The sequence below is a fragment of the Sus scrofa genome, chromosome 14, assembly GCF_000003025.6.
Source record: "Sus scrofa isolate TJ Tabasco breed Duroc chromosome 14, Sscrofa11.1, whole genome shotgun sequence".
Lineage (NCBI taxonomy): Eukaryota > Metazoa > Chordata > Mammalia > Artiodactyla > Suidae > Sus > Sus scrofa.
The window spans coordinates 9,861,666-9,886,170 of NC_010456.5; the positions used below are offsets into that span (position 1 = coordinate 9,861,666).

Consider the following 24,505-nt stretch of genomic DNA (forward strand, 5'->3'; position numbering starts at 1 on the left):
TGCAAAACCCTGTTTTGTCAGTCTTCCATATGGCTGATGAGAGATGGGGCAGAATTTTGGGGTGCAGCATGCTCTTGGCATCTCAATGGGATATCCTCCAGTTGGAACCACAGCAGAGCTTCATGGAAAAAGAGGCCGCCCTTTGCCCATGTATTGTCACATATTTGTGTTCAAACCATGCCCTGGTGATGAAACGGGGAAGCTGACCATTTGGCTGCTTGTTCTAGAAACCTCATCTCCATCAAAGGACTTGAACAGTCATTTCCAGGTGACGTTCGGGCTGTAGTCACAACAAGGAGCTAACCGTGTGCCATCAGGAAGCTAAGAGGTAAACACCAGCTAGGAGGTCATTTCTCCAAGCTCAGGAATGGGTTCTTGAACATCTGATACGTGCTGGGGTGATGCTAGGTAGGCATGGACAGCACATGCCTGAGGAGCTGTGTGTGGTGTCCCCCATACCAGAGAGTGGCGACCAAGATGTTCAGACTTTGGGTGAGAAGATAAAGTTGCTGGAATTCAGTGTTGAAAATGTGAAACATTTAGTATCTAACCAGATGAGAGGGAAGAGATGGATGTGGCTTGACGGAAAGGCCTGGACTTGGAGTCCGATAGATCTAAACTCAAATCCCTCACTTGCTACTTCCTATCTTAGAAGCCTTGACGAATTTCTTAACATTGTCTTATCTGTAAAGCAAACACAACAATGCCTATCTTGTGGGCTGAATGAGACAGAATAAGGATTAAATGAGATAATAAATGTGAAGCATTCATGGATGAATTCCCATCCCAATTGCCTCACCTCAGCCTTGCCTGGCCAGCGGATAGGACAAAGAACAGAACATAACTCACTGAGCCCCTCACACAGTCTAAGCTCTGATGGAGCTGCCAGCAAGGGGGTTCAGGGGCTAGGTAACCCCACAAGTTACAAGACATGGTCCCTACCCTCAAAGAGCTCACTTTCAGGCTGGAGAAATCTGGTGAACAAGTAAGAGAGAATGAGATCGGATTGAGTTCTGTGTGTGTGCTGCAGAGCAGAGGTGTGGGAGAAGTTCGCAGAGGTGGCGATCAGCCAAGGCTGGTGCAGTGGGGAAAGCACAGTCAAAACGCATGGACTCGAGCACAGCCCTCACCGACTTGTTGGCCCAAGAAGGCAAGTCATCCTAGATACAAGTCTATCTGTTCATTGCGGATGGCAACTTTTTCTTGAGAAAGAAACTTGTTGTATACATATGCATGTATACGTATGCAGTGCCTTTTGAGGAAAGGCATTGAATAGGTACATGGTGAGGAGCTGTGTTTAAAAATGACTCTTCCTGTCTAGTCCCAAATAAAAATTCACCGATATTCTACTCGGAAGTTTTCTGCCACCCCTTCCTTCCTTATTAAATGAAGGGGTGGGGTGGGGACAAACTTGGGTTTAATATGAAAGAAGATTCGCTAGAGGGGACCTAAAATTTTTTTTCACTGAATTATTTTAAGCAAAAAAAAAAAATCATGAATCCTCTTTTGTAAGTGAAATTTACATGTACTGCAATGTACAGTTCTTAGCTGAACAATTTTGACAGAGATACACGCAGGTAACCCACTATATATATCAATCTAGAGCATTCCATCTCCCCAGGAAGTGTTCTGGTACCCCTTTTCAGTCCACCCTACCCACTACCCCTTGCCAAAGCAACAACAGTCTCCTGATTTTTTTTAACCCGAAATAGAACTTCAGATGGTATCTTTAAACAATTTATATATATATAATTCTTTAAAGAATTTATATGTGTATAAATTCTTGAGCGATCATTTCCAGGTGACGTTCGGGCTGTAGTCACAACAAGGAGCTAACCGTGTGCCATCAGGAAGCTAAGAGGTAAACACCAGCTAGGAGGTCATTTCTCCAAGCTCAGGAATGGGTTCTTGAACATCTGATACGTGCTGGGGTGATGCTAGGTAGGCATGGACAGCACATGCCTGAGGAGCTGTGTGTGGTGTCCCCCATACCAGAGGGTATAATACATAAGGGTTTGGGAGAACCCCTAAGATCATGAGTCCACAAAGTATTTCACCCAACCTGCTGCTGTGGGCATGACAGTGGCATACAGGAACTTTTACAGGGACATAAGTGGGCTGCAGTTATCAACCCAAAAGCATTCACTGAGCTCCTGCTGTGAACCAGGTATGGCCATGTCAGCCCTTGGAGATTCAAAGACCATAAAATAACGTGTTCCTCATCAGCTAGCATCTCTCCCACACTTCAGCTCCTCACTTGTGACTATGCTATCAGTTTGGTGTCCCTTCCTCACTGTGACATCAGAATGAACTTAAAGGAACCTCTGCTGTCACTCAGAAAATTATTGTCGGTGCAATTGCTCACAATTCAGTGATGCAGCCTGTCTAGCGCTGAGTCTGTTTTCAATGGTGTCCATGTCAACATGTGAAGAGTCTGGAGGAAGGCCCTCCACAAAGCTCCTATCATGCGGTGGCCACCCTAAGACAGAGACATCCATCAGTCACTCCCTGCACGAGGCACAGCTCTCATCAGGGCCCTCCCGGCAAAGCAAAGGACGGCACTGTCCTCAGAGGGAGGGAGGGAAGAGCTGAGCCTCCTGGTCTCCAGGGTGAAGATGGACATGAAGAGCGAAGGCATTCACCTCCGTTTATGCTAACTCTCTGAAAATAACAGGAGAAGGTGGAGTAAAAGGAGGAATCAGATCACTTTCATCAATCGTCTGCACGAATGGATTTTCAACCACCTAATGGTCATCCTGGGAAAAACCCCAAAAGGAGAGCGTACAACAGGCTCTAATTGCTCACCAGCCGTCGTCGGCACAGGGAGGGGAAGCCTGGCCTGTCTGAGGATTCTGTGGACGTGCGGAGATCCTCTCCGAGACCACTTGAATTCATTCCACAAGCTTCTTGTTAAACTAACTGTACTTTAGGGCTCCTCATGCATTCCTGCCGCAAAATCTGGGGCTTCCTCCAGCCAGCTGATTTCATCATTGTCCGTTTGGGTGGAGTGAGACTCGGTTCCAAAGAGAACATTTCCCGAATGACATACCCTGATGGTTCAGATGCACTTCATTATTTTCTATTAACAATGGAAATAAATTTTAATCTCTTGCTGGCTAGCGCTGGCCTCTCATGACAGCAAGGGAATTAACCTGAATTATTTCAGTGTCTGCAAAATTTATTACAAGATTTTAAATTATGTCCAAATGTATGTGCGTGTGCCTGTATATATATATATAGATACGAGGCAAGTTCCCGTTTTTAATATTCCAAATATCTTAGACTGTGAGGTATCAAGAAGAGCCTGCCAATTTCACAGAATTTGCAAAATTTTGTAAAGGATTTGATTCACAAACTCCACCACATGTGCAGTTGTTGCACAAGAGTGTGTGTGTAAGGAATGGTGGTTGTTACACACGAAGACACACACAAATATTGACTTTTCCATACATCCGCTCTACTGGAAGAATGAACTACGATACGGAGGTGAAGATACATTTGGTACATTGAAAGCTTCGAATTTAACTTCCTTCACTATTTTCTGATGAATGATGACAACGCTGATATTATTCTTCTATTCAGAGAAGTTAAAGTTTCTGAATGTTTGAAGACTAAAGGAAGGAGACTCTGCATTCCAACATCGTCTCCCTCCCAGGCCTTCCCCTTCCACAAGCCAACTTCTTTCCCCTAGTGAGTATTTCCTGGGTCACGAAGGCTGACCTTTTCCATCTGGAATCAATCAGTCAACCCCTGACAACTTCCTGAAACACCTCACTCCATTTCCTGTTCTCTCCCCCTTCTCTCTTTCCCCCTGGTTTGCTTCACTCTTCAAAACTGCAGGCCACAGCAGCTTAATGTTAGAGGGTCAGACACAGTTAGACTCCAAAACACTACACAAGGACACCTTTGACCTTCAAAAATCTTTACATCTTAGCTAAACAAATCAAGGTCAACATTTCTTACCATTACCTTGTTAACTATTTGTAGGCATCTTTGCCAACGGTGGGTCACAGAACCATCCATCTCACTTGTTCTCCTAAGATCATAAACTGGTCTGTTTTAGAAGGGGCAAATTTAGTATTGACAAAAGGTGCCATTCGGAGGTACCTGAAACTGAAAATCTCGAGTATTATCACAAACATACGGAGAGGGTTCCACACAAAAGAACTTCTGTGCCTCATCAGTGTCTCCTATCACCGAAACCTGATACCTAGTCTTTTCTAAAGCTGTCAGACTCTCTTGGCACTGCCATTCTGCTGGCACAGCCCGAAAAGATGCCAATTAGGAATACAGATGTCCATAATTTGTGTGGGATGGACCCCCGGCTTTTGCTGCTGACACTGGTGACAGCTTTCATTTACTTCTCACAGTTCGTGTATCTGTATTTCAGCTCAAAGCTCCAATAGGAAAGGCTGCAGATGGGAAAACTAAGCCATGGTGGATTATAGCGCTCCTCAACTGGTAGGCTTCAATTCAACACAAAGGCAAAACAACTGATGATATTCATGCAAAATCATTTGTGATGCGGTAGCTTTAAGTCAAGGGCCAGGAAAGAGGAGTAGGAATCAACTGAAATTGCTTGCGTTTTTTTAAGTGAAAGTGGTTTTTCACTTTTTGCTATTCCTCATTTTGCTTAGTGCAATCTCTACTTCTTGGTGAGGCCAGATTCATAAACAGACCAACTGGAGCATGACAGTGTAGGTTCCATTTTTTTTTTTTTTTTTTTTTTTAATGGCTGCACCCATGGCATGTGGACGTTCCCGGGCCAAGGATCAAATCCTTGCCACAACTGCGACCTATGCCACAGTGGTGGTTATGCTGGATCCTCAACCCACTGCGCCAGGCTGGGGATTGAACCCGCACCACCTCAGAGACAACACCGGACCCTTCACACGCTGAACCACAGCGGGAACTCCTGTAGCTTCCATTTTGAACCATCCAGCTAACCAGCAATGTCAGCTGATGGTACAGAATAGAAAAATGAGTAAAAAGTTTGTATCTTCTCTTGAAAACGACAAGAAGGTTTTAAGAATACACTCCACGATGGTGTTAGCAATCTGCTCAAAGTACTCAAGAAAATGGATTGGCTTTCTCAAATTATGTTTTTCTTCTCATTACCCAAAAGCACTCCCATGACCCCCACTCTAATAATTTATACAAAGCAGGAGCTGAGTTGTAAAGAGCTCTTTCCTGCCTGTAAAAGGCCACGGTGGGAGTTACCCTTTAGGTGGACACATCCGCTAATCGGCCCGTACAACTAATTTTCCAATAGAGGAGCTGTTTCTTTGGTATAAGAAGGACAGCATAGGGCAGGACTCTTACTACATTGATTTATTCCCATCCTTGGGTTATTTTCACGCCTCACTCTGAAATGTTTTTAGCTTTTTGGAACTTCACGTTCAGAAAGGAAAAAAAAAAAAAATCTATCCTCAAAGCCCTAACTGTATGATTTAGTTGAGTCAAAGGAATGACCAGCTTGGATCTGACTGCCAGCCAAACTTTCTCAGCTCATATCCAGGTGTTCCTACAAAGACCCTAAGCTTGCAGAGGAGGGTAAAAGAAAAAGGGAAGTCAAACTGAAAAATGTGTGGAATGACTAAATGATCTGTTCTTTCAAACAGACGAGAATCCCAGTGTTTGAAAGTCGCTGGAGAATAATCACATTGGTTGGAAACCTCTGTCTATAGATCAGAATTCTTGCTTTGAAAACACACCCAATTCTACGATTCGTCAGAGCCATTTCCCCTCCATTTCAATGAGGGTCATGCACCTTCTAGCCGAATGTGGGGCCTTGGGTAGTTTATTCTCAGAAAAGCTACAATCTGTAGCATTTACAACCCACTCAACGTGGAAGACTCTGATACCTACATACAAACATGTGTCCACTACGCTAAATAAAATGGCCTCGAAAATTCCTGTTATTTTGCCAAGTATGGAAAAAAAAAAAATTCTTTATGACATTTTACATCTGGAAATGGAATTAAATTCACGATGTGCTTTCCCCTTATAACTGTTCAGTTGCTATATATGTTATTTCAGCTTTCCCAAAGCGTAACTATTATGTGGGATTTTATTTTCCACCTGTGGAAGGGGAAAAGAGACATAGAGACCATTAAAGGGACAGAGAAAAGCAAGACAGACTTCTGGTTGTGGTGAGCAATCAGGCTTGGAGTCCGGATCGTGGGAAGAAACACCCCACTGAGGTTTTCCTACACTGCCGAATTCTCACACTCGACAAGGGGAATCTGATGAAACAATTTTGTCTAAGCCTCCATAATTCAACCCAGGCTGAGAACAAACAAATTGGCTACTGCAAATTGTTTCTCCCTACCTCTTTATTCTTGGCACACGTCATATTTTCAAGCCAGATTTAAAGCCCAGATTCTGCTTTGTTACTGGACTCCAGAGTCTCCAAAATTACCTTTAAACACCTACCTACCCCAGAAGTATGGGTTTTGTCATCTTTTTTTTTTTTTAAAGGAATTCCCAGAATTCTTAGCAATCGCTGTTGTTTCATATTCCCTGAGGCTACATTTTGTGTTCAGTTGAGTATCAAGTACCAAACCAGGGAACACCAAGTTGATTGCTGTTGAGACAGATGTGGGGCGTTCTGGAGTTGCTCACAGGAAGGGAGGGGGGTCATGGCATTAGTGGACATACGTCGCAAGAAGATACTCTCTTAGGTCACCAGATAGCGCTGCGTTTCAATGAGTCAGAGGGATTTTGTGACCTTCCCAGGCACCGTGCCACATTCAGTGGAGCGCAAAGAAAACACCGGGACTACCTCAAGGTGTTTACCATGCAGTTGATGAAGCCAAATAAACACTCCACACACTCAGAACATATTACTATATGGTAACACATCATTGGGGACTGAATTCTGTGGCTATTGTATCCTCTACAAGTCCAAAGGTAAGAAGAGAAACCGGAACTGAAGGCAGTGACAAAACATTTTCTTCAAGGACATGAGATTGGAGCTGGGGCTTGAAGAGTTGACAGACTTTTGTTATACAACTCAAGGTAACTGAAATGATTATTCCCCAGCAGTAACTTAAAAAAAAAAAAAAAATCTGTAGTTCCTGTTGTGGCTCAGTGGAAATGAATCTGACTAGCATCTATGAGGGTGCAGGTTCGATCCCTGACCTTGCTCAGTGGGTTAAGGATCTGGCGTTGCTGTGGCTGTGGTGTAGGCCAGCAGCTACAGCTCCAATTAGACCCCTAGCCTGGGAACGTCCACATGCCATGGGTGTGGCCCTAAAAAGACAAAAAGACCAAAAAAAAAAAAATCTAATTGGCAAAGAGCATTTCTGCTGGCATGTTTTGGCAAATCTGGCTTAGAATGGATACCTTTTAGAGCTTTTTTTTTTAAGTTGAATATGTACAAAAATCAAGTGGCAATTTTATTTTTTTTAAACTGGCCTTTGAAGTCATCAGGAAGCGCAAAGGTCATTAGCCTGCTTTACAGCCTGCTTGTATTTCCCTTCATCTCAAAGGGAAGATACTTCCACCCAACCTCATTTGATTCCCTTGAGTGCACTGCTTTTCCCACCTGAAACGTATGCCAAGTGGGACGGTTATGGTCAAGGGCAGGATTTTACTAGCAAACATTTTGAGGGCCACGGGGGAGCCTTAACATAGCCGATGCAGTTCTGATTTGGCTGGGCCATTCTCTTTCACCAAAGGACCTCTTTCCCAGGGACCTCGAGATTCACCTGTCCTTCATCAAAATCCAGGAGCATGTCGGCCCCATCAGCAGCTTGAGAATCTATGTACTTTCATTGCAAAACTAAGAAAGTTTTGCTTTCCAGGAAGTTCTGCATCTGATTGTCCTGGAATGTGTTCAAGGGTAGGTTTGAGTGCCCAAATCTGAGTCTCTTAAAATGTTGGAGCATTTGGGTTTGGTTTCCATCTAACTGAAATCTGACATAGCCTTTCCCAAAAGGTATATAGGCAACCACCTGCTTTTCTTTCTCTCCCTTTTCTCCCCCAAATAATTCAGAACACATTTCTTATGTGAGCTGGTCGAAATTCTTCACTCTAATTCTTGTCTCCATTTGAGATACCAAAAGCGGGGGAGGGGGGTGGTGGACAGAAGGGTATACTGTCAAACAGACAAAAACTTGACAGACCCCACAGCAAGCCTTCCCTGGGCTTAAAGCATTAGACTGAGCCAAAGATCCTTGGACCCTCAGAGGTTTTGTTCTGACTCCAAATAGATAATTATTATTTCTTAACCTGGGCTCCCTAGTTTGTTTTACCGCCAGATAATGGACTCACCTGTTGATCAGAGAGGCCATAAGTCAAGTGCTTTTCATTATGCGCTTTAAAAGTGATGCTCAGTAGCCCAGCAACCTTCACATAGTGGGTGAGATCACAGAGCAGCTGGAGTGGGTCTTGAACTGAGCGATCTGAACTGAAGGAACCTGCAGGCAGCTGGAGCTGTATTAAATTTTTACCATTTGGAGTTAATTTAAACTCTCGTTTCCCCCTTCCTCGGGTGTGAGAGAAATATTCAACATTTTTTATTTCAGGAAAATAGATGGTGGTGCCATTAAAACGTTTTATATCAGAGCTGGGGTTTACGAAATCATAAGGGTGTGCTGGATGGCGCTTGGCCCTGTTCCAAGACATGAGCAGCTCTGCCCTCTGCTCTCCCATCATTTAGTCAACTCGACGAATGGCTACCGCCCAGCTGTGAGGACAAGGGGTCTCCGCCACCCCATGAACTTCCCCATTGTTCCTGCACGGCGGCGGCCTCGACCGCGCGGCAGACACAGGCTCGAGGGCTCTCACATTATCCAGCTCCCCCGAGGATGCCCGTCAGTCCTCAGCCACCTCACTTCCTCTCTCCATTCCGATGGAGGAGCTTGTGGTGTCCTCTGCTCCCTTCTCCTCCTCACCTGTGCATTTCTACTGTCTTCCTCAGAGCTCTGCCAGCCCTGCTAGATATGTCCTCGCAAAGCACCCAACTCTCTCCGGCCCCTCTCGCAGTCCCCTCCTGGGGTTGGACGCAGATCCCCTGAGCCAAACAGGGATCAGCTCGGCACTGACGTCTTTCCCAACCTGGCCCTGGAGACGACTTTTCTTTCACCGGAACTGTATGTGCCCCACCATCTCCTGACCGCTTATCTTTCGAAGCAAAGGATGGCAAGAGCTGTTTCTGTATCTCTGTCCCCTCCCTCGCATAGCTCTCTAGCAAAACGATGACGTTGGCGGACCTACTCTAAAGAGGGGATAATTGAGGGGGTGAACGTGAGACACCCAAGAGTCCCCCCTCAGAAAAGTTCAGCCCATGGCAGTGAGGATTCTTATTCCGATAACAAGAACGCTCTAAGCTGGAATGAAGGAATTCATTTTAAATGATTCTAGGGTTGGCACCTGCTCCCAATTCCAGAATGAGTAATATGTACAAGTTGGTGCTGCCCCTCTGATGGGAACTACCCTAGTTCCCAGGAGTGGTCAAGTCTGTTTAAAATAGTCCTTTTGAGGCTGGGTAGGGGGGCGGGGGGAACTGGTATGTAAGCTTCCCAGTCTCAGGTAAGTGATCTGCTGACATTAGTGTCCTTTTAGAGCTAATGCTGTGGAAAACTCTGAACGCTCTTGGGACGAGCATCCCCACTTACTCTTATTACAGTGGCAGGTATCATCTGGCTCCCATACTGTCCGTACTCGACTACACTGCTGAGTTCCAGCAGGCAGTACAAGGACAGCTGGCACAGGGGCCACTGTGCTTCCAGGCAGCTCACTTGAAGACCACAGAGAACCAGAGCTAAACTATGTAAATCACTCACTTATCTTATTTTCCTTTTCTCCCCACGAGGGCACCAGTCCCTCAGGGTGAGGAATTTTAGCTGTTTTGCATGCAGATATATCTCCAGCACCTAGGATAGTGTGTGGCATGCAGAATTTCCTCAGTAATATTGGTTGGGTGAATGAATAAATGAAACACAGAGGGCATCTGTGTTTTCACTCTGACTTGGAGGAGACCCAGCCAACCTCTCTAGGAGAGTGAATTGGCAACAAGAGCCCTGGCTGTTGTCAGCTGCTACTGTGTTTTAGGATTTGAATGTGGGAAATGACAACGTGCCTGACTCTTCCAAGAAAATGGCTCGATCTTCTTCTGGGTTTTCCCAACTGCCTGCTCCCTGCCCGCAAGGCAGAGAAGTCAAGACTTTTCTTTTCCTTCACTGAACTGTTAATCTGGGTATTTCACCTAACTATTCCATTTCAAGGAGGGCAGAAGTGATGGTCTGGCTTCTTGGTTCATGGGCTTAAATACATTGAGGGGTCCTTTCTCTCTCTTTTTTTTTTTTTTTTTTTTTGTCCATTTCTTGGGCCACTCCTGCGGCATATGGAGGTTCCCAGGTTAGGGGTTGAATCGAAGCTGTAGCCACCAGCCTACACCACAGCCACAGCCACAGCCACGCGGGATCCAAGCCACGTCTGCAACTTACTCCACAGCTCACACCAACACTGGATCCTTAACCCACTGAACAAGGCCAGGGACCGAACCCACAACCTCATGGTTCCTAGGCGGATTCATTAACCACTGCGCCATGACGGGAACTCCAAGGGGTCCTTCTCTTTTTTCCTCCCGCCCTTCCTTCCTTTTTTTTTTTTTTTTTTCTCTTAAAAACTTATTTAATAACAATTTTTTTTGAGCTCCATGGTATATCACTGGGGAGACGTACAGAAATAAATAAAACACACTGATTACCCTCAAGCAGCACAGAGCCTACTAGACAAATAATAACTGCAAGATATTGTGATCCGTGGCATCACAGAAGCTTATAGAGAACTACGTTGGCACAGAGGAAGGAGCCAATAGGTCTGTCAGGAAAAGTCAGCAAGTTCCTCACTAGAAGGCTAGGCAGAGATGGATTAGAAGTTTGGGATTAGCAGATGCAACTATTATATATAGAGTAGATAACAAAGTCCTGCTGTATAGCACAGGGAACTATATTCAACATCTTGTGATAAACCATAATGGAAAAGAATATGTGTGTATATATATATATATACATATATATATACACACACACATATATAAAACTAAATCACTTTGCTGTATAGCAGAAACACAACATTATAAGTCAACTGTACTTCAGTACAATAACAATTTTTTTAAGGTGCCTCCCTGAAGAGGGGACCCTCAGGTACGGTCTTGAAGCATGATCAGAAGTCACAGATTGGGGAGAGGTGAAGGGTTCTCAGGCAGAGGTGCAACCACGTGTGACGGTTCCAAGTAATATTCCATGTAGTACAAGTCAGTGAGGTGTGCCTGGTGGGCAGGGCGGGAACATAAGGAAACATCAGGAGGTGCGCATGGCAGAAGCACTGCCTGATAGGAAAGAAGATGCTTCTCCAGCCATGCCTTTTTATTTTATTTTATTTCATTTTATTATTGATTTTTTTTTATGGCTGCACCTGTGGCATATGAAAGTTCCCAGGCTAGGGGTTGAATCGGAGCAGCAGCCACCAGCCTACACCACAGCCACAGCAATGCAGGATTCAAGCCACATCTGCACCCTACACTGAAATTCATGGCAACGCCCGTTCCTTAACCCACTGATGGTGGGCCAGGGATCGAACCCACATCCTCATAGGTACTAGTTGGGTTCTTAACCCGCTGAGCCACAGTCGGAACTCTAAGCCATGCCTTTTTAAATCTGAGCTTTTGTCCATGGACAGTAGATCTTTATAATACATTCTTAAAGCAGAGGAGTGATGTGTTTTAAAAGATCCCTTTGGCAGCTGTGCTGAGGATGGAGTAGACAAGGAAAGACGAGAGGCAAAGGCCTGCTGCAGTTTTTCAGGGGAGAGAGGTGGCTTTTGCAGACGCTCAGGAGGAGGAAGTGATGCTTCAACAATAAACGAGGAGGGAGCAGATCTGGGAGTGAGGATTCAGTTCTGTTATGAGCGTGTGTCATTAGTCATCCAAGGGATGACGCCCAGGAGGGGGCAGAGCTGCGTGTCTGCAGCTCCAGAGGAGGAGGAAGTCTGAGAATATGGATCCAGGAGACATCCGGGGACAGATGGCATTTAAACCCAAGAGAGTGGGAAGATCGCCAGGAAGAGCCCTAATTGGACAGGTCCCCATCGTAAGGGTTAAATTATATGGAGGATGCCCATTGGGTGTTAGATGAGTTTCATTTCTTTACATCAGGGATCCATGGAATTCTGGAGATGTTTCAAGAAGTCTCGGAACCCCTGAATTTTAAGCAAAACTTTGTTGAAGTGTAGCTTTTTTTTTTTTTTTAATAACATTTTTTCTTTGGCTGTGCCCATGGCATGTGGAAGTTCCCGGGCCAGGGATCAAATGAGCACCACAGTAGCAGCCTGAGCCACTGCAGTAACTGCTGGATCCTTAACTTGCTGCACCACAAGGGAACTCCAAAAGGTATCTTTTTATTGGAAGAAAAGATGAGCTTATACCAAATTCTCAATGGCATCTGAGCCAAAAAAAGAGTTAAAACTGTGTTTCAATAAATGTTTTATATGTCCATGATACTTAGGATTTGAACTGAATGAAAGAGAGGTCTAGCTCAGTTTGGAAACTAAGTTTGATATGATGGTTTTGTTCTCATTTGAGTTTTTTGGAGAAAGAACCTAGGTTCCACCAGTGTTTGCAGGGATGGTGGAAAGAGGAGGGATGAGCGAGGAGAGAGAATTCGGTTGGATTCATGATTTGGTTAGGAATATTTTGTATTTCTATTCTGCTCAGATCAAACACACACACACACAATACCTCAGATTAAATCCATGTTCAATCATATAGCAAAAGTAGAGAAGAGAAATAATGGTCTATATGGTTTAAAATTATTATCTTGGTCATTCTGAATGACACATATATTCCAGGAGTTCCTAAGCTCCCAGTTCTTCAGATCAGCCTCCCATTACCATGACTATTTACTATCTCTGGTTTTGTTTCATGTTTTGAACTTCATCCAAGTTTCTCACTTGATCATTAGAGCATATAGTCAAGCCTTTCTCTCTGTAAAAGATGTTTCATGGAAGGCTATACTCTTAATAGAATCTGAGTATAGTATAAAAATTACCAAGCATTTTGTGAATCAAAGGACACTGTCAAGAAAATGAAAAGCCAATGACAGAATGAGAAAAAAATATTTGCAGACCACTTATCTGATAAGGACCTAGTATTCTAAACATATAAAGAACTCTCACAACCCAACAATAAAAAAGAAACCCAATTTAAAAATGGGCAAAGGATTTGAATGAACAGTTCTTCAAAGAAGATATCAAGTGGCCAAAAGGTACATGAAAAGATGTTCGACATAGTTAATCATTAGAGAAAGATAAATGAAAAGTATGAGATACCACTTTACATTTACAGATGGCTAGATTTTTTTAATAGAAAGTAACGAGTGGTGGCAAAGATATGGAGAAATTGAAACTTTTTTTTTTTTTTTTTGTCTTTTGTCTTTTTGTCTTTTGTTGTTGTTGTTGTTGCTATTTCTTGGGCCGCTCCCGCGGCATATGGAGGTTCCCAGGCTAGGGGTCGAATCGGAGCTGTAGCCACTGGCCTACGCCAGAGCCACAGCAACGCGGGATCATTAACCCACTGAGCAAGGGCAGGGACCAAACCCGCAACCTCATGGTTCCTAGTCGGATTCGTTAACCACTGCGCCACGACAGGAACTCCCGAAACTTTTATGTATTGCTGATGGGAACGTAAAATGGTGCAGCCACTGAGGAAAACAATTTAGTAGTTCCTCCAAAAGTTAAAGATGGGGTTACCATATGACCGAGAAATTCTACTCTCGGGTATATACTCAAGAGAATTAAAAACATATTCACAAAATAACATGCGTACAGTATTTGTAACAGCATTATTTATAAAAGCCAAAAAGTAGAAACAACCCAGGTGCCCATCAACTGATACACAGATAAACAAAATGTGGTGTGTTTTTTATAATGGAATATTACTCAGCCATAAAAAGGAATGAAATACTGTTACATGCTACATCACAGATAGACCTTGAAAACATGCTAAGTGAAAGAAACCAGACACAAAAGAGAACATATTATATGATTTCATTTATAGGAGATGTCCAGAATAGACAAATCAGTGGAGAGAGAAAGTAGATTAGTAGTTGTCAGTGGGTGGAGAGAAAAAGGAATTAGGAAGTGTGGGGTTTCTTTTGGGGATGATGGAAATATTCTGAAATTATATGGTGGTGCAGTTGCACAACAATCTGAATATACAAAAGCCACTGGACTGCACGCTTTAAAATGGTTAAAATGGTGACTATATGTTATATGGACTTTATCTCAATAAAAAATGCAAAAAAAAATTTTTTTCCAATTGACTTTAGCTCTACCCCAAGACCATCATAGAATCCACACACTTAAAAAAGAAATCTTTTCCCTTGTCTTTTCGAAGGTCAGATACATTTGCATAGAATAAGAATTCCTCATCATTTCGAGATCAACAATATTTTTTCTAATCCTGTTACAAATTCAGGCACATTAAAAGCTTCACTTAGTAAATAAAAGGAAATAGAGGACATATTAGGTGCATTTGCTTAGTGAGTACATTTCTAAAATTTGGGATAAGTAAAATGACAAGGTATCCTGTTAAAAGGTTCTTAGAAGGATCTTCTCAAATTTAAAGCTCTTTGGAAGGGATGATAGAGAATTAGGGTGGATATGAATCTAAGCTGCCAGCTTCTTTCCCTGCCTCTGTTTCTTTCAGATGAGAAAGCTAAGCTTTGGGCACCTGGGCACTTTGGAATTCTTTTGAACATCAGTCTTTTTTGGACTGAAATTATTTACATTTCCATTTGGAATGCTGAGTACCATAAACATCCACTATGCAGAACATCCCTGCTTGGCCCCCAAGAAAACCATTTTATTTCCATTTGTCTTCGTATCATACAGCAGGGGAAGGGTCTGCAGAATGGAGAGGTGGGGCTTACCTTTTTTAGGAGAGGTTGGTATTAGTGCTAAACAGCAATAACAAAAGAGTTTGCGCTTGGTAAATGCCAAGCTTACATTTAGAATGGATGAGCAGTGAGGTCCTACTATACAGCACAGGGAACTATATCCAGTCTCTGGGACAGACCATGATGGAAGCTTATGTAAGAAAAGGAATATATATATGACTGGGTCACTCCGCGGTACAGCAGGAATTGACACAATGCTGTAAATCAAGTATACTTTAATTTTTTTTTAATGGTTAAAAAAAAAAAAAAAGTGCTGGTCACAGCCAGATTGCTACCCATGATGCAGTGAAAAAAAATTACAAGAATTTTTGTTTTTCAGGGTCATGCTTACTGCCCTGCGTGTGCCCATCTCCCCTATTAACCCCTTCATCGCTCCGTAACTAAACCACAGAAGCTCTCTGAGTGACAAAAAGGAGCAGAAACAGAATCTGTGGGGTCCAGTGTGAAATGAATACGTGCGGCCCCTTGTTGAGAAATTTCGGAAAGAATTTCCCAAAAGGCAACAGCAGAGCATAAACCTAGCAGCTGCACATGCTGCAAACCCAGGGTCTGGTGGAAAGAGTTTGATCAGACACATCCTCCTGGCTCCCGGCTCCACCACCTCCTTCCTGTGATGAGAGGCCAGTTACTCAAGCTGCCAGAACCTCGCTTTCCCCACCTGAAATAGGAAGCTAATCATCCCCATCTCTCACCGTGCTGCCAGGATTTTTAAATTTTTTTTAATTTTTAAGTCTCAAGCTTGAATACAATTGTTTAACAGGTTTTTCATCTTTCTGTGGGGAAAAGAGCGGGGGGTCTTTCGAGTGGGTGTGAATGGCAGGAAAGCCACTTGGTGGATTAAGTGAGGGTCCTTCAAAGATGAAGGAAAGGAGCCAAGAGGGGCTTCCCTCCCTCGCATCTCCAACCTGACCCCCTTTGCCTCGCTGTGTGTTTTTATTAGCTGGTATCCCCAGTACATCCGTGGCAAGGGTGATGAAACCGGTGGCAGATTTAACGGCCAGGCAGCTGGGTCACTGTTCCCGTGGGCCTTGTTGTCGTGCTGCGATCTTAAAGTGACCACGGCTGCTTGGGCACCGGCTCCCCCAAAGATGCCGGGAGAGACCACTGAATAGTTAATCGGTGGCAAAGGAAGGGAAGAGGCTGTTGCTTGCAGAAAGCACAGAGAAGCTGCTTTGAAAAATCCCAAGGTGGCTGAATATCAAGAACACGGTTCCTGCTGTGGGCAGCTGTGTGTGCGAAGGGCAGCCTGAGGGCTTAAAATCAAATCTCCAGCATGAGCTGGTGCCCCTCCCCTGGGGTTCTGGCAATGGAGGCAGAAGGCCTGAACATTACAAAATGAAGAAGCCCTCGGTACTACCTGAAGAGGGTGGTCATTTAGAGTTACCTTTTTCTATTGTTAGCAGCATCTGTGAAAACTGTTTTCTAAGGAAAAGAAACAACAAAACAACAACAACAACAACAAAGAGGGCTAAGGAGAGAGAAAACAGAATGACTTATTTACCAGGAAAGAACTGCAGGCCCCTTACCTGAAACCTTCTCATGTCCCTGGGGTTTCCTGCTGTTTTCAAACAATTCTGATTGCACTTGAGGAAAAATTTTAGAAAGAATCTGTGAAGAGAAAGCAAAGCGTTACCCTTTTAAGTAAACATGTTTTAAGAGCGAATATATCTGCATTATATTAGATGTGATTTGAAAGTGATTGGATTTCAGGCCTGGGGAATTTCAGCCAGCCCTGCCTGTGAAGGAACAGGGCTGACCCTCTGCAATTTGCAAATTTGGATGTTTTCGGTCCCCAGTCGGCTCCATCACTGCTGAGGGTTGCGAGGTGGTTTATAAGCTGGGTTCTGGTTTGCACACACGCACCTCCTCCCCATCGCCCACCAAGTGGCTGGGGAACGCTCTCTCCAAGAAAAAAAAAAAAAAGCTTCACAAGCAGCAGTAGCTCCCAGAGGGTTTAAAATGGCATGACTTAGCCCAGAATCCCAGGGTTCCTCATGTAGGTGACTTTCTGCACGCACACACACCTCTCACACATACACCCTCACACACAAAGGGGGCCTGATATTTTCAACCGATGGCTATAAAATCAGAAAATAATATGTTACTACCCAAACACAGTCTGTGCACGTAAAGGCTAGGGTTGTTAGGCTTGATAACCAGTGTGAATGTCCTTTCAGACCTTCGATAGATTATCCAGAAAAATACAAAGGCACAGAATAATGGTCTGAGGTTATTCTTCGCAAAACGTATGTTCAAGCCAGTATTTTCCTGGATAACCTCTCTGCACACTTTTATAATCAGGCTTCTCTGATCAGATTGAGTACAGAAACCAAGAGAAAGGGCAGAGTGATCTTTTCAGCCATTTCCCTATTTAAAGCTTGGAATTTTGTTTCAAAATACAATAAGTTTTTCATTTATTTCACTTGCAGAGTCCTTTTCCTTAAAAAAAAAAAAAAAAAAAAAAAATCCAGCTTTTGCAGTGTTAAAGTCCCAGGTGAGCTAGGCCTCTTTCCCTTTCTGTTACTATGACAACGAAATTTTACCGCAGTCCCAAAGTCCCTTCAGAACTCTCACATCCATGCCTTGAATTAGAACTTTAAAGGAAAAGATATACATTTTTTCCCTGGATTTACCAACAAAAATAAGTAGAAATCAACACTGCTTCCAAAAATTCTATTTTAAAGCAACGGTTGTCGAGATGCTCTTGTGGTGACCTTCTGTTTATTTCTTATTTTTTTTTCTTTTTTAACAATCACACAAAAGAATTAGAGAGCGCTCCAATTCATTGTATTTAGCCCTTAAAAAAAAAAGAAAAGAAAACCTGATAAAAAGATAAACATAGATGGTGAAGGAGGAGAAAAGGGGAATTCTCCTCTTCAGAGAATTTTCTCTAGATTTGCTAAAAAGATTTGGCCAAGGGTTCACTTGACCCCCTGTTTGAATCCAAGGTTGGGTGTGAAAATTTGGAAAGAAGAGCAAAATATTTTTTCCATTATATTCTAATATCTGCTTTTCACGTCTCTCTCTGCATCTTTCCTGGGGTGGGAGGTTAGGTATGGCTTCCTGAGCCATGAAAGGGGTCTGGGGTCTTTATCCCGGGGTACTAGGCAGAGAATGACAAGGCAGAGAAAAACACTCCTTGCTGCTTTATGCTGAGTTCACATTCCCAACCTGCCTCCTCTAGAAAGTGCAGTAGGGCGTCTGTTAGAAAGAAGAGCTGCTTGTATTTAGATTGGTCAGAATGCAAACATTTTATTTTTTAAAGGGGAAACATTTTTTTTCCCCACTCCTGCATTCCTAGCAGGATCCCCAGTAGCCACGTAAAATGCCTGGAGATGCTCTTACAAAAGACTTCAGACTTGCCTTTTTCTCACTTGAGTCTCTAGCCAAACAATAGCCCCTGCCCTCACCCCCACATCTGTCCTCCACCGCGTGCCCCAATCCACCAGTAATTTACATCTTTTCTCCTGCTAAAGCCAAATCGAGCGCTTTTTCTTACAAACTCTTCGGGTTCCAGGAAAGTTTTGCCACAGCGGGGCTCCTTACGTGTTAGCTTCCCCTCACCTACCCCACCCCTTGTCCAAAATGTATCTGCTGAAAACATGAATGTTCATGACGGCGTCGTGTGAATGATGAGGACGCGCAAAGGAGATGAATGTTGACATAGAAGCAAATCGATTTAGGGAGAGGAAGGGCCTGCTGAAAGATTTCGTTCGTTTTAAATTAGGACCCTTAACAGTTCTTTGGCTAGAAAACACCCAGTTTGGACTCTTTTGGTGGCGTGGGGTCTGAGTTTATAACCTACACAGCCCCCAGCACCCCACAGATATAACATCCTATTCGCAAATGGGGCAGCGGTGGGAGGGGGGGATTCTCCTACATTGTACTGTACTTTCTAAAAAATGGCACTGCTACCTCTAAATGGCTAGCACCAGAAATGATGGTCTGCATGTTTCAGATGTGGACCTAGAAATCAATTTAAAGACATTCTGGGGCTTTCTGACACCTTCAGGTTTTTTTCCTCTTCCTTTTTCAGTCTCTTGCCTTCCTTCCCGCTACCCCCGCCACCCACCCTGCTCAGGGGCTTGGCATAGAACCCTCCACTCACCATCTCCTCCATTAACCATGGGATAACTTGCAGGGAACAAATCCCCAGAGCCTAGATCCCTTCCAAGCCTGGAAAATGTCAGCTCTCTCCACTCAGAAACGGGAAACCAAAATGAAGTGCAAGATTCAGACCAAATATGCAGAAACTCCTTAGGATGGAGGCTGTGATTTTCACTTTCTCCAAACAATGACTCCAGAAAGATTCTGACCGCTTAGCATGGTACCTTCTGCAAGGCTTCTGATCTCATTCCTCAAGAGTAAACACTAAAGACTACAGGTTTATCCTTTTTTTTTTTTTTTTTTTTTTGTCTTTTTGTCTTTTCTAGGGCTGTTCCCACGGCATGTGGAGGTTTCCAGGCTAGGGGTCCAATCAGAGTTGTAGCTGCCAGCCTATGCTGGAGCCACAGCAACACCAGATCCAAGCCACGTCTGCGACCTGCACCACAACTCACAGCAACGCTGGATCCTTAACCCCTGAGCAAGGCCAGGGATCGAACCCGCAACCTCATGGTGCCTAGTTGGATTTGTTAACCACTGCGCCACGACGGGAACTCCAAAGGTTTATCCGTGTTTGATAAGAGAAAGAAGAATAGAGAGCAGAGTCCAAATCTGAACTCAAGCCCTCAGCGTTCAATTCGGCTTCTGGGTCAACTGAGACCAAAGATGTCAAGGCCCAGAGGTCTATTTAGTGCTAAGTGTCTTGACCTGCTACCAGCTAACTATGAAACCACCTTACCTCACTGCTCTGGGCCTAGTTTCTTCAACTGTTAAAAGGAGGGTTTCACCAGATTATCTTTAGGGTTTCTTCCAACCTTAATATTCTCTGACGGCCAAGAAAAATGCGTAGAGTTGGGAATCTTCCAGAAAGAGTGGCACTGGGAGAAGAAACCACTGAACACAAGAGACTGTGACTTACTGAAGTCTACATGGGGGTGTGTGAGGGGGTTTCTGAGAGGGAAGACAAACCCCTTGATTGGAGACTGTGAAAGAAAAATAAGCAAGGACAGCTATTTGGTGAAGAGCAGGGCATCTTGGCTGATGCCCTGGCCAGAGCTGGTGGGACTCAGAGGCTGGTGGGCGGGCTGCTGAGTGAGAGGCACCACTCCCTTCGGATCCTTTCTCTGGGCTTCTGTGGCAGGAGACGGTAGCCGAGGAATATCGCAGATCAGAGCCACCTCTGTCCCATCCTGTGTGGTCCAGCAGCTGAAGGGTACAGAGGTCACAGAGGGGAAGAGAAGAAGGCTTTGCCAAATGTCTGCTCTGTGCCATGCTCTGAGCTACATGCTTGCTCTACAACGCCTCATTTGTTTTTCACAACAACTGTATGAGTGACGAATCATCTCACAGCTAGGAAAAACAAAGGCGCCAAGAATTTAAGAAATTTGCCCCAAGATCATGCAGCTTGTCAGTGGCAGAAATAAGAATTTGAACCTGAGTCTTTCTGGCAGCAAGCTCCATCTGGCGTTCTCTGCTTCCTGTACCAATTAGATTGTGGTGTTGGTTGCATAACTCTGTCAATACGCTAAAGACCACTGAATGCTAGGCTTTGAATGGGTGAACTTTATAATGTGTAAACTGTATCTCACTGTAACTGTCTTTTAAAAACTTCAGAAAACATAGTCTGAAAAAAGCAAAAACAACAAGAACCAAACCCCACAAGGATTCTGGTTTCTTGGAGAATGAGAAAGAGGACTAGAGCACCTCAAAAAGAAAACACGAAGTCAAAGAGAGTTGCATGGAAGTAAATGCTTACTATTGAAAACGCCTGCTGAATTCATTTATTTACTCATGTGGCCAGTTATGAAGTGTGGAGGATGTGCCACAAAGGTTCAGCAGAATAGCAAACAAGATGGGCAAAACCTTTGCCTCTGCGGAGCACACAATCAAGCTATGCAAAATATACTTGTTTAGTTCCTGAAATGAGTCTGGAGATTTCTGAATATGGCTCTGAATAAGACATTAGGTGGGAGGGAGTGGGATGGATGGGGAGGTTGGCGTTGGTAGATGCAAACTATTCCATTTAGAATGGATAAGCAATGAGGTCCTACTGTACAGTATAGGGAACTCTATCCAGTCTCTTGGGACAGACCATGATGGAAGATAATATGAGAAAAAGAATGTGTATATATATATGTTTGGATCACTATGCTGTACAGCAGAAATTGAGACAACACTGTAAATCAATTATACTTTAATAATAAAGAAAAGACACTAGGGATTCACCTAGTATCCAAGAAATTTCTTCTCTTCCCCATCTCTGGAGTATTAGAACACTTGGCATTGTTCAAGAATACAATAAAAGCTCCTAGGTGGCTCTCGACATGTCCTGAGTACTTCCCGAATAAAAACTAAGACTCAAATTAGAGGGACAAATAGGGTGCAGAGTTCAGGTCCGGTGAAGGGGGACACGGGGAATCTCTAAATCACAGGAAGGGCGACTACTTCATATCTTCATGCCAGACTTGGAGATTATAGCCAACAATCTGGCTAGTCCAAAACCCAGCATACTATTCCTCCAGATTTGTGGAAGAAGCTGTTCAACTGACCTCCAATTAAAAATCCAAGATCTAGTGCCTTCTAAAAACTTGTAATACAAAAAAACCTTTAGGAAAACACTGTGGAAGACACCTTTCAAGAAAAAGGTTAGACAATAGTATATATCAAAAGAATGTGGGCGGTCCTGTTGTGGCTCAAACGAATCTGACTAGCATCCATGAGAATGCAGGTTTGATCCCTGGCCTTGTTTAGTGGGTTAAGGATCTGGCGTTGCTGTGGCTATGGCGTAGGCCGGCAGCTACAGCTCCAGTTCAACCCCTAGCCTGAGAACCTCCATATGCCATGGGTGTGGCCCTAAAAAGACACATCAAATCAAATCAAAATAAAAAAGAATGTGAACTTGGTGCTAGTAACAGCTACCATTATGCAGAGTCTTACGCCATTGCAAAATAATATGTAAAGCACCTTTCACTGTGAAAGTTTATTCCTATTCCTGTAAAAAAATCTAATTCTACTTATCCTGGGAACAGCTTCTGTGATGACACGGCCACGCCTTACACACCATGGATATGGAACCACTCCCTCACTCTCCAAGCACCAAGAGGGAGCATGCTGTATCTGGTTTTCTTTCTGCCATGATGGCCACACGCACAGGTTGGATCACTAAAGGCCAAGCCTCATAGGGAGCTGATACAGCCTTATACACATGTAGGTTCTTAAAAGGTTGTGTCTATTGATTTTTAAGGAAGTCACATTTCATCCAGATTAACTGCTAAACCTCCTTTTCCGGAGTCCAATAGATTAAAATCACTTAGCTTCTATTGTTTGTGCATGCTTCTGAAAATAAGATAACCCCTTTCTCTTAAAGCACTCACACATCATTTCTGAGAACTACCAAAGGCTGGGATGGGCTGGATCATAAAATCATATCTGAAGGAACTAGACAGTTGCCTCACTTCTGCCAGAGTTTTTTCAAACCTATTTTTTTTTTTTTTTTTTGTCTTTTTAGGGCTGCACCTGCGGCATATGGAGGTTCCCAGGCTAGGGGTCTAATCAGAGCTATAGCTACCGCCCTTCGCCACAGCAACGCAGGATCTGAGCCTCATCTGCGACCTACACCACAGCTCATGGCAACGCCGGATCCTTAACCCACTGAGTGAGGCCAGGGATCGAACCTGCATCCTCATGGATGCTAGTCAGATTTGTTTCCTCTGAGCTACAATGGGAATTCCCTTTCAAGCCTACACTCTAGAGGAGTAGGCAGAGGGGGAAGCTGTGTTGAATGGACACACCATGGGGCCATTCTCGTACTCTTAAGAACAGCCCGCAAGGCAGCTCACTCTGCTTCACATGGGAGAAAAACCTCCAACTGGTTTCCACTTGAGACCAGAGTAAAAACACGAGGACGGTGTTCTACCTTCAGTCCAGGTCTTAACTGTAATATCCTCTCTGAGCCTCTGACATCAGAGAGAACACATTTTCCTCTTCCCAAAGCCTCCAACAGAACCCAAACTCCAGGCGTCCCAATTGAGGAGAATGATAGCAGAGGGCCCCTGCCGTGGCCTGAAGATGATGTGCCCTTGATACATCTGTTGATGGTGGAGGTCTCAGCCCAGCTCAGAAAGGGCCCTGGAGCTCTAGGACCTGGCGAAGACCCTCCCGCAAGTCCACAAAAATAAAGAGACTCTGGAAGGTCAAACTGCCAGGTGGCTCTTGCTACACCCTAAAAAAAAGTGACAGTGGGACATCTGAGAACACGTGGTGCTTGAGAACTGCTTGGTGAGATGGTACCTGGAACAAAGACCCAAGAAGATCTATGGAGAGAGGAGATAATTTAAACTTTTTGACTGACTGGCTTATTTAAGTTTAAATCAAAGGCTCTATTTTGTAAGCTGCTTTTCTATGCAATCCATTTATTTAAACAACTCCTTAAAATGTAAATATAAATACAAGAAAAGAGTAGGTACAGAATCTTTAATCTCCACAGACATTCCTAAAGGGTTGTTTTCCACTAAAGCTTAGCTCACCTCAGCGATTTCAATGAAAATCTGTTTCAGATCCGAAAGACTCAAGTTTACAGAAATTTTTAATGGAATGCATTTTCTTTTCTTTTCTTTTCTTTTTTTTTTTTTTTTTTGGCTTTTTCTTTCTTTCTGTCTTTCTTTTTTTTTTTTGTCTTTTGTCTTTTCAGGGCCGCTCCTAGGGCATATGGAGGTTCCCAGGCCAGGGGTCGAATCGGAGCTGTAGCCACCAGCCTGCACCACAGCCACAGCACCACAGGATCCGAGCCACGTCTTCGACCTACACGACAGCTCACGGCAATGCCAGATCCTTAACCCACTGAGTGAGGCCAGGGATTGAACCCCCAACCTCATGGTTCCTAGTCAGATTTGTTTCCACTGCGCCACAATGGGAACTCCATGGAATGCATTTTATTTCTTCCGATTTATAGTCAATCTAACTCCCCTCGGCTAAAAGTTTAATTATGATAATGATTACAACAATGATAAATAAAGAGTCCATATTTATGGACTTCATATTATTTGCTGTGTACTACGTATGATTTCATTTAATTCTCCCCACTCTGAGAGTAGGAGAATTAACATCCCCGTTTTACAGAGGACTCAGAAAGCTTGAATTTCTCACCCAAAGTCAAATGGCTACTAAGTAGAAGAGCTAGAGTGGACCTCAGGCTTGTCCGACCCTAGAAAACCACTGTTACTAAGGTGGGAGTTTGGACAAGTTCCTTTGGGAGGAAATGATGGGACACTTAGCCAAGCAGCTCCTTTTTTCAGGCATAGGTGTCCCACTGACCTTCATGGGGGTGGGGGTCACGTCACCTCCTTAATCTTATTCTCTGTAAATAAGAATGGGGTCCGTCTTCAAGGTACAAAACAAGACAAGCAAACGAGCAAAGATGTCTATCATTCCTACCA

At 43.9% G+C, this 24,505-nt stretch overlaps 1 protein-coding gene across 1 annotated transcript in view; it reads right to left on the minus strand.

Moving 5' to 3' along the window:
- EBF2 (early B-cell factor 2) overlaps nt 1–24,505 on the minus strand; it is a 210,583-nt gene that overhangs the window by 44,674 nt on the left and 141,404 nt on the right. Inside the window, exon 7 of the mRNA XM_001927186.7 lies at nt 16,493–16,574. Within this exon, the coding sequence (XP_001927221.3) occupies nt 16,493–16,574 (82 nt within the window). The remainder of the gene's footprint in view (nt 1–16,492; nt 16,575–24,505) is intronic.